The following is an 11,038-nucleotide window of genomic DNA, read 5'->3' on the forward strand; positions in this document are numbered from 1 at the left end:
ACAATGGTTGACTTCTGCTTTGGCATGCCCTCCAGTGGAAAGCTCGGCCTCCAGCACATCCTCCACGTCGGTGGAGAGGCTTTCACAGATTAGAAGAGAACACGTGATGATGTTCAATGAAATAATGTATGCCTCTGTGATAGCTACCATGGAGCTAAGAGCCTGGAGGATTTCATTGTCTGAAAAATTGGACGCAGAGAGCAGGAGAGCATCCAAGAAGCATGAGTGTGCCACACAGGATGAGACGCGGCAGATTATGACGGACCAGACATGTTGAAGCATCTAGTTGAGCTTCAAAAAAAACCTTGAAGCTAGACTCCCTTTGCAGCCCCTGCAGAACTGCCTGCAAGTATCACCCTGATCCCAATTCTCCTCCCCCAACCATTCCAGGAGGCAGGGGATAGGAGGAGGAGTTCAATATCCCTTCCACTCAACACTGGTTGTGAGTTCCATCCTTGATGAGGGCCGGGGGCCATTTAGGAATTTGGGGCAAAAATCTGTCTAAGGATAGGTCTTTCTCTGAATAGGGGGTTGGACTAGACGACCTCCTGAGGTCCCTTCCAACCCTGATAGTCTATGACTCTATGAACACTGACGAGGGTACTAAGAACAAAAGGCAGCCATTTGAAGACCTTTGATGGGCAAGACTTCTGTGCTTTCAAAGACAAGATGACCTCGTTTCTCTCAATTTTATCACACCATTTGCCAGAGATTAAATTATTTTCCTGTTCTTTATGTTTGTGCAATAAAAGTCATTGTTTCAATAATGAAATGCTCTTTATTCCAATCATGTGGGTTTGATGGGCAGGAAGATACAAGGAAACTGATGCAACGGAGGAGATGGTACGGGGAGGCACAATGGAGATAAGCAGTGCACATTAATGTAGCTCATTACTGAAGTCTCCCGGAGACACAGAACTCCTTGGTGGGCTCTTCTTATTGCTCTGGTATCTGGCTGCTCAAAACTAACTGCCAACCTATCTACTTCCACACTGCACCCCTGTGGAAACTTCTCTCCCTTGCCTCAGTGATATTATGGAGCACACAGCAGGCAGTGATAACCATAGAGATGTACTCCACTAAGACAGTGAGCATGGTGTGGACATGCCCAGCCGACTTAATGACTGCAGAAGCTAGATGTCGACTTCCATTACGTCGACTTAACTATGTAGTGTGGACATGCCCTAAAGAGCATATGTGATCTTCAAATGGTGTTCCTTTTGTGTTGCAACGCATATGCCCTGGGGTAATTTTGAAATAACACATGATCAAATGATTGGGTGGAGGTCGGGTGGGAGAAACTGGGGCAATTTCAGAGGACTGTGAATAACAATAGGAGCAAGTGTTCCTAACAACTGATTTTATGCTTTTAGAAATGGGTTAAGAACACAGGTCCAAATTCATCTCTGGAATAAACTTAAATGAAACCGAACACACACAAAGGATTTGTTTTTACTAGTCCAGACAATGAGGTTCAGCTGGGATCAGCTAAAACAGGCTGTGTAACCCTTATCTAAACTAGACCATTTTTACTAGTTTAGACAAATCTAAAGGGTCAAGTTTATACCAGTCAAACCAGCTTGAAGGCAATGAGGCGCTGTTTACACACAAACTTGCATCACATTAAACTGGTTTAATCCAATCAGTTTAGTTGAACTGGTGTAAACCCATGTTGATACTCATTTCAATGTAGCTTTAATCTGTTCCTAATTAACTTTTGCTAAACCAAATAAGCCTGGTTTAAACCAAAGGAAGAGTGCCCATAAAGCCTTTTGCACTGGTTTAAGTAAATCAGTTTAAAACTACACATTTTAGCTAAATTCATGCAACTCTATCTGTAGACAAGCTCTCGTTGACTTCACTAAAATTATATTAAAAATAAATCTGGGTGCACACTCCTACAGCAGGAGGAAAACAGGATGGTTGAAGACTGAAGTACAGACCTGACTGCTGCAATTCTTCAAGTCTTGTTCAATATTTTAGGCTACGGCTACACTATAGCTTAAGTTGAAATAAGTTATGTTGCTCAGAGGTGTGAATTAGCTACACACCCCAAAGTGACATAATTTATGCTAATTTAAGCGTTGGTGTGGACAGTGCTGTCGGCTTCTCCTGCTGATACAGCTACCATCACTCATAGGGGCTGGAGTAATTAAGCCCACAGGAGAACTCTCTACTGTTGGTTTGGAGCAGCTATAGTAGAGAGCTTACAGTGGTGGAGCTACATTGATGCAGCTGCACTGCTGTAAATTCTTTAGTGTAGCCACAGCTTTAGGTCTTGTCTACACTACTGATTTTTATCGACACAAGTTACGCAGACATATAGTCACTGCTGTAATTAAACCACTGTTGCATGTCCACACTATGCTCATGTTGGTGGTGCGCATCCACAATAGCAGCCCTTGGACTGACAGACAGCAGTGCACTGTGAGCAGCTATCCCACTATGCAACTGGCCATAGGGTGCTTTGGGGAGGTTGCAATGGCTCATGAGGGCAGGTACAGAATTACATGATGGTTTCTCAATCTCATTGTTCCATGTGCATCCTACTAGATTGCCAGCCACTTTTCAACTGCCCAGGTAACCCATCACTCAGCCATCACTGTCAACATGGATCCTGCACTGCTGTTCAGTATTGTGCTGTGCATTATGAACAGAAGGCTATAGAAAAGGATCTCAATGGTGGGTGACTATTCAGCTGGGGGATGCCTGAAGGAACATATTAACACTGACCCACAGTAGTGTGTGTTGCTGTAGTGTGCTGCGCCTGGCACTGTTTGTTTGCACCATGCTATGATCCTTATAATGATTGGTGTATGTGCCCGGAAAGTAACACATTTTAAAACACTTCTTAAAGCAGCTCTCAGTAATATGACCAAACTGACATTGCTGAATGCTAACACAAGAAGCCTACAGAAGTATGTGTGTGTGTGTAGAGTGGAGGCGGAGAGTGTGTGACAGGGTGTGTGAGAGACAGATAGAGACAGAGTGTGTGTTGGGGGAGAGAGTGTGTCAGCATACTGTCTCTAAGTTAAGACAGCAGCCAGAAGCAACCAATCCTGAGGCAGACAGCTGGTGTCTCCCGGACCTCCCACCCCAACTCAGCAGAGATCTGTACACCAGCAAGAGAAGAGGATATCCCAACATCAGCCTCTGCCTCCCTCCCTGGCTCTGCACTGCACAGGAGGAGTCTCTTCCCCGCCCTCTCCCAGCAGCATCCCGCCTTGCCTGCCTGCTATAGTGTTCCTTGTGCCAGGGAGAGCAGGATTCCATGTTAATATTTTGATTCCGTGATTCCCTCTGTGATCTCCCACAGCCTCCTTTCCCCACAGACCAAAGATCTACCCGCTCTCCTGTAGTCCCGGTAGGAGTGCTTTTGCTGCCAGGAGCCAGCATGCTCAGCTGGGCAATAGCTCTCCACACTAAGGAATTAAAAATAAAAACAAAAACAAAAAAACCAAACACCTTTCTGGGGCTTTGAAAAGGGAGAGGTGAATGCCTATGTAGCTGGATGCAGGGCAGTGGAGTTTAAAACAGTGAGCAGAGCAGTTACAGTGGGCACTGTGGGATACCTCCTGGAGACCAGTTATGGCCACGTAACGAACGCAGTGTCTACGCTGACACTTTGTTGATCTAACTTTGCCACAAAAAGCCCTACACCTCCTGTTGAGGTGGTTTTATTTGGTCAGCAAAGCAGAAAAGTTTAGTCAGCAGGAGGAGCATTGTAGTGTGTACACCTCCACTGTTTCGTTGACAAAAGCTGCCTTTTGCCAACAAAGCTGTGTAGCATAGACAAGGCCTGAGTTATAAGATGTTTCTGCTTAGAATAAGACACTTTTGTTATCCAATCTCTGTTCAAAAGCACACATATAGTATTCTATGTCACTGTCAATTTCTATCCAAAATAAATCTCCCCCTGGCATCCAAACTTACCCTGGCACTTGGAAGTTCACATCACAAAGAATTAAGAAGTTTTGCTCCAATTATGTAATTCATACCTTTTATTTCTTTGGTAAACTTTACCCTTTGGGAATCTGTGAGAGGTTTCTGTTGCTCTTCAATACTCTTGAAATCCAAAACTTCACAAACAAACTCAATTACTGGCTGTGCCTTATAAAATGCTGTTGCAGACACTGCAGACAAGGAAAAACACACCTGTGCAATTAATTACATTACTGGAGACTTTACAGCTCTGAAGAAGTTCTTGAGAAGTCCAACAAATGGGATTAACTTGAATCATTTCAAATGAACAGGACAGAACACAAATGGAGAAGTAGCACAACACATACCATCAATATTAAGCATCATTTTCCAGAGTGAAGGTCTGACTGATTGGTGGAACCCAAACCAAACTTCTCGGCCACCACCCAGAGGGTTCGAGCATCCTTCAGATGCAGTAAAAAAAGACCGGCCAACAGGAGTATACCTGCAATCAAGAAAATAAACCTATTAACTACTAAATCAGATCTTATAATTAAAATAAAAATAAGAAAAAAACCTATACTAATAAAGCTGCAACAAATACAAAAATCATTTACATTCCTTTCAATGCTTCAAGTTTATAAGGGTGTGTGTGTGTGTGTGTGTGTGTGTATATATGTATTATTTATACATAAAAAACACAAATTATTTACACTGTCAGGAGACTAAGTCTATGTATCTTTTAACTTTCAATGACTCATTTTAAGAGATTTGCTATTCTTCACATTTTTTATGTTATACTGATAACTGTTGACCTGCCAGAAAATACAAGAACTTAAACATAGCTCAGTACGCCAGAGCAGCCACAATTCAGTAAGGGAAAAAACCTAAACAATTTTTATTTAAATCTTGCAGTATAACAATTGACCCCAGTTAATATTTTCTAAATAATCAATATTTTTAGTAGTATAAACACGACTACCACACAAGAGAAACAATAGATTTATCAGTTTGTTTCTTTTCTAAAATATGTATTTTTAATTTAAAGCCACAGTTTTCAAACAAACAGAAAAGTCTATTAGTTACTATTAATCTATTTCAAACTTACTTATACAGATATTGAAAATAACAACATATGAAAAACAAGAATATCACCAGCATATGTTGTTGCGGTAAACTTCTGTCTCAAATCTGGACTTAGCGTTCAAAATTTGAGTGTTTACTGTGAACCTCCCCCAAGCTTATACCCAGCTTGGATCTGATATCGCTGCCACCAACCATGATTTTATTTAGGGTTCCTGGTTACCCCGAGTCACCCCAACCTTTCTCTGGGGGACCCCCCCAAGACCCAGACCCCTGGGTCTCCCGATCTCATCCCCAGCTCCCCCGCCCTTTTCCCTGGGTGAAGCCTGGCGATGCTTAACTCCTTGAATGCAAACCAGAGGCTATTTACCTCCCTTGAGGCTATGCATTCAAAGCTAGCCACAGCTAACACACCAGGAGATCCCCTCCCTTGTCTCGTTAGCAGTAACTAGAGAAAATCTCAACACAAGAAAACGGAGATTGATTCTTCTTTCTTTCTTTCCCTGTAGCCTGTTCCCGCCCTGGTACAAATAGGAAAAGTCAACACAGAATGTATCTATCTCCCCCCCTGTCTTCCCCGTGAGGGAGACAGATACCGAGTACAGGAAATTCTATTCTTTGCTCACTAAGGAAAGAAACTCCCACAAGTTTTTTAAAAGAAACTTCAATATCAAAAAAAAAGAAAGACTTACATATACTAAACTCTGCATTAAGAAATCAATACAGGGAATATGGGTATAAGAAATAAGGAATAAACAGCCTGATTTAAAAGATAGCCCAATTAAAAAGTCCAGCAAATCAACACCCATGTAAATACAACTCAAAACAGCACATACACAGCGATTACTTTTGGTTCTTTTACTCACACTTTAGTAGAATATTTGAAAGAAGATGGAGTTTACAGACAAGCATGTTACTCACAGCCGGGAAAACAAAAAGACCCAACAAAGCCCAAAACTCCAGAGTTCCTACCCTACTTTGAAATAATCCGGTTTCCTGATTGGTCCTCTGGTCAGGTGTTTGGTTCCCTTTGTAAACCCTTTACAGTAAAAGAAAATTAACCCTTACCTTACCTATCTACTTATGACAGTTGTAATGGGTCAAATCTTGAAGTCCTTGTTCTAGAAAAGCTTCCAGTGAAATCAATGGAAGCTTTGTCTGAGGGAGGTCCATCTTAGATATTTTTAAGGTGTCTATCAGGTTGGTATCTAAGTGCCACACAAAATCAGGGTCTAACAAAAATTGGGTTAATCTTCTCCATTATCCCATGAAAAGGGGTATGAATGTAATTATTCAAGGGAGGGGATTTTGTGTGCTGTGACAAACTAACAAAAGTGAGGTTTTTTCCTTAATGTCAGGATTTGGAAATGATACTTGCACTTTTAACATATAAAGTATCTGTGGGGATCACCCACACCAGTAAGGGATTCTATCACTGTTTGCCTTGACTGGTGGAACGCCTTCAGGCTGTGCTGCTATAGCTAAGATCCTTGACACCAGTATCAAACCCACAAGCACAATGTTTCACTCTTCCAGTCTTAAGTTTCCCCAAATCCATCCTCCCCAAGTTCTTAAGTACCAGATACTTGGATTGTTCCCCTCTGGTTCACCACCTCTTCAGGAGTGAAACCTGTCCCCACCCAGTTATCAGTTCACTTTGGCACACACACACTCCCCAAATTTTGCACAACAGACACCTGCTTCATGTGAAAATAATCAAAAGGTTTATTTAACAGAAAAACCACAGACACAAAGATGAAATAGTAAGGGAAAGCTAATATATATATGTTACACAATAAATAAATAAAGATGCAACCTGAGGCTTTACACTTCCATATTAGATAAAATCCCTTTTCTAATAAAAGTTACCTATTGCCTTTGATCATTTTTCCTGCCTATTCCTAACTATAGCGGGGATTCACCATTTCCTTGGCAGGTTTCTGCCCAGAGGCTGTTGCTCAAATTCAGGATGCTTTTCACTTGAAAATCCTTCCATTTCAAAGGATTTGCAGTTTTTTTTTCTTCAATCGCCATAGATATGTAAAGTGGGACAACTGGGAATTTCCCCAATGTGCTTCCACTACCTTTAACAGCCCATCTGTGTCTTTTCTTAGGTTACAATCCATTGTACAACCCAAGTCTGGTTTTGTGTAAAAATTTGGCTTGGGAGGTACCTCTCCCTGTCTGATTGTTCACTGTCCTGCTGTCCTCCTCCCCCAGCCCTGCCCCAACCCCACCTCTATTCTGACTCCTTCCCCAAATCCCCGCCCTGCCTACTCCTCTGAATGTGCTGTGTTACGCTGCAAAACAGCTGTTTTGCGGCGGCAAGTGCTGGGAGGTAGGCAGAGGAGCAGGGATGTGGTGTGCTCAGGGGCAGGGGCGGAGGTGGAGGTGGGCAGGGGAGCTTGGCTGCCTCGAAGTACCCACGGAGTCGGCGCCTATGCTGTAAAGTGAAGCTGGAGTTTATGAGCACAGTTCTCTATACACACAGCTACATAATCACATAATCATAGCTTGGATGGAAATCACAGAATAATTATTAAGTTTAGAACATTCAAGCTTTCATAGAAGACCTTACTCAACATTTTGATAGCACAATAACACTGTATACAATCAGCTGATTCAACTGCTTATTCTTTGTGGTTCAAAAACCTGTCCTCTCTTCAGGGTGTCTGGACCCTGATTATTACATGATCAACAGAGATTTAATTAATTCTCAACTTCTCAGAGATATTCTTTCCATATTTTCACTTGGGGCAATTGAGGCAGAGAGTCATAAGTCATAAAAGCAGCAAAGAATCCTGTGGCACCTTATAGACTAACAGACGTTTTGGAACTGAGCTTTCGTGGGTGAATACCCACTTCATCGGATGCATGTCACCCACAAAAGCTCATGCTCCAAAACATCTGTTAGTCTATAAGGTGCCACAGGATTCTTTGCTGCTTTTACAGATCCAGACTAACACAGCTACCCCTCTGATAAGTCATAAAGACAGCCAGTGCCAGAACGTAGGTTATCTCTTGGGAATTCCTGATTCTGAATTCTATTTTGAAAAAAATGCACGCCAGGTAAAATAACATTGTCTTAATCACTGTACACCTTTGCCTTGCTAATATTTAACTGTAAATTATAGCATTCACAATTACATCCAACTTTCACTTCTTTGACAGGGCAGAGGAAGAGGAACACGCGTTCTTAGCATTAAGAGTTGGATAGCATCAAATTCTTGTCTGCATATGTTCATGCTGTTATATTCCAATATCAAAATAGGATCTTCAGGAGGGTTTTAAATCTACATCTGATTGACTGTCAGGAGCCATTGGGGGAGGATAATATAGCTTTACAGTTCCTTTCCCTCCCTCCTAAAATCCTAACCATCAGCAATTTAACCACTCCCTCCCCTCCATCTAATTTTATCAGATATTATTTTACAACTCGTCTTTTAATTTAATACCCTTGTGGATGCTGCTCCATCTCCAGACTCTCCACAAAATCCTGAAAAGCAGACGTTGTCAGACAATCCTCTTTCAGCCTGCCCAGGGACAGGCTTCCCCTCTGAGACTAGACAAAATTATGGACTGGTTAACACACATCGCAAGTGAACAGACATTCTTGAGAAAAATATCTGAAGATAATTGAGATAAAAAATAGTAGTAGTATATTTCAAGCTATTTGCAAGGCTTGGCATCTAAACTAGAAGCTGAGAACAGAATCGCCTCACTAGAAGACACATTGATTACTATGAATATAACTGCAGACCAACTGGAAAGAACTATTAAAGCACTTCAGGAGAAGGTTAATGACCTTGACAGAAGATCAAGGAGAAAAAATGTGAGAGATGTAGGTCTCCCAGATACAGGCTGGAAAACGGCAGCACTGTTGAATTTTATCCACCATGCTGACTGCACTTTTACCTCTGCCCCCTGAACAGAACTTAGATATTGAGAGAGTCCATTACTCCCTTACAGCAAACCCTCTGGCCATAACTTTAACATTTTAAAAATACAATATTAAGGAACTCATTCTTAGAAAAGCCCCTGAACTTAAAAATCTAACACAGAAACAACACAGACTGATGATTTTCCTGGATTATACCAAGGACACTGTAGAAAGAGGGCTAAAATCAATATGTCAAGAGCCCTAGCCAAAGGGTAGGTGTGGACAACTTCATTTCCTTCCCTGATACTTTCAAAATTTAAAAGGAAGGCAAGATGCTTCATTTTATGACAGCAGAAGAAGTTCAAAGGTATCCAAGCTCACTACAGCAAAAGACTTTTCTAGGATACACAGACAAATGCATTAAAACAACTTTATCAGATTAGTCACTGCAATGTGGGAATTCACTTCTCAGACTAACAAACAAACAGCAAATCCACCACTTCCTCTCCTCCCTTCCCTTTAGTTTTATTTCCTTGGACTTTGATAGTTTCACCAGCAGTGGGAGCAAACTGGGGAGCACGCTCTCATCTCTGCCTGAATTTTGACTCTCCTGACCCTCTATCCAGACCCAGGAAGCTGCTATGGGCTCTGGATGCTGCTGTTGGCAGGCGAGAGTGTTACAACATGGACAACCTGCTTTGCATCATCTACCCCTCCCCACCCCATGATTCCAGGGCACAGGAAGCAGATCCACCTTTGAACTCCTAACTCCAAGAAAACTGCTTCCCTGGACCTGGGGATTCCTTATACCTGTGGATCAGCAAGGCTCAACAGACCAGTGTGATCTTGTTTTCTCTCTCTGCCTTGGTACCTTTTCTGACCCCTTCCCTCCTCCTTTTTATTTTAAAACCTCCCCTACCCCCCCTGATGATTTTACAGTTACTCCTCATTTAAAGTCATCCCGGTTAACACTGTTTCCTTGTTATGTTGCTGATCAGTTAGGGAACATGCTCCTTTAAAGTTGCGCAATGATTCCTTCTAACGTCATTTGGAGCTGCCTGCTTTGTCCACTGCTTGCAGGAAGAGCAGCCCACTGCAACTAGCTGGTGGGGGCTTGGAACCAGGATGGACTGGCAGCCCCCCTATTCAGCTCCCCGCTCCCCTAAGTTCTCTGTGCAGCAGCTGTCCTTTCCCCACTGCCATGTGCTGCGCCTGCCCTCTGCCTTGGAGCTGCTCCCCAAGACTCCTGCTTGCTGGGAGGGAGGAGGGAGGGAAGGAACAGAGGGGCTAATGTCAGGGTGTCTCCCTCCCCCCTGCACCCCATTTACCCCATCTTCCATAGAGCAGGGGGTACACACAACAGGGCTCAGGACCGAGGGAGCTTACTGGCAGCAGCTGTGATCTGAGCAAGCTGATCTAATTAACAAGGCAGTGTACTTAAAGGGGAAATGTGCATCTCATAGACTCATAGGTCAGAAGGGACCAATATGATCATCTAGTCTGACCTCCTGCACAAGGCAGGCCACAAAACCCTACCCATACACATTTATAACAACCATTGCCTGGATCCCTTAAGATCTAAAGCAAACTTCCAGAAAATGGCCATCTGAAAGCCCTGACTGACAATCACTGTAATATTGTATATCTCCATTCCAATGCCATGGGAAATAACGGATCTACAATAAGATGTAGTACTGGAGGAGTTAATGGCAAGTCAGTCAGAATAAACAGCTCTTCATAAACCTATATACTGTTAAACAAAACACATAGAAGACAACGGTGGTATAAGTCTCTCACATATGTGAAACGTTTCACATGTAACCTGCCCAACACCAAGAGATTGAACTACATCTCCTAGGAACAGTTTAAGTGAGGGTCTGTCAGAAGTAAAATATTATAGGCATTTTAGTGTTGAGATATAAACATACCAAATGCAACTTAATTCTACTTCACTAATTTAAGATATTAATATAAATTAGTGGAATCCTGACAAAGCTTTAAGACCATGTTGCCCTAAAACGAAAAAAAAAAAGTGTATATATATTACTTATCACATGTTTTATTACCACTGAAAAAATAGGAAGAAGCTTAACAACAGAACAGTTAACTATCAGTAGCTGTTGATATTGTTCAGGTGTCTTACAGAAAAAAAAA

At 42.3% G+C, this 11,038-nt stretch overlaps 1 protein-coding gene across 10 annotated transcripts in view; it reads right to left on the reverse strand.

Moving 5' to 3' along the window:
* The window catches only part of AGO2 (argonaute RISC catalytic component 2), a 131,317-nt gene that overhangs the window by 47,302 nt on the left and 72,977 nt on the right, over positions 1–11,038 (reverse strand). For all 10 annotated transcript variants that reach the window (XM_032803227.2, XM_032803226.2, XM_075063284.1 and 7 more), the window contains 2 exons: positions 4,290–4,426; positions 3,999–4,133 (listed from right to left, as the gene is read on the reverse strand). In XM_032803227.2, coding sequence (XP_032659118.1) covers positions 3,999–4,133; positions 4,290–4,426 — 272 coding nt within the window. The remainder of the gene's footprint in view (positions 1–3,998; positions 4,134–4,289; positions 4,427–11,038) is intronic.

This window comes from Chelonoidis abingdonii, chromosome 2 (assembly GCF_003597395.2).
Source record: "Chelonoidis abingdonii isolate Lonesome George chromosome 2, CheloAbing_2.0, whole genome shotgun sequence".
Classification (NCBI taxonomy): Eukaryota; Metazoa; Chordata; order Testudines; family Testudinidae; genus Chelonoidis; species Chelonoidis abingdonii.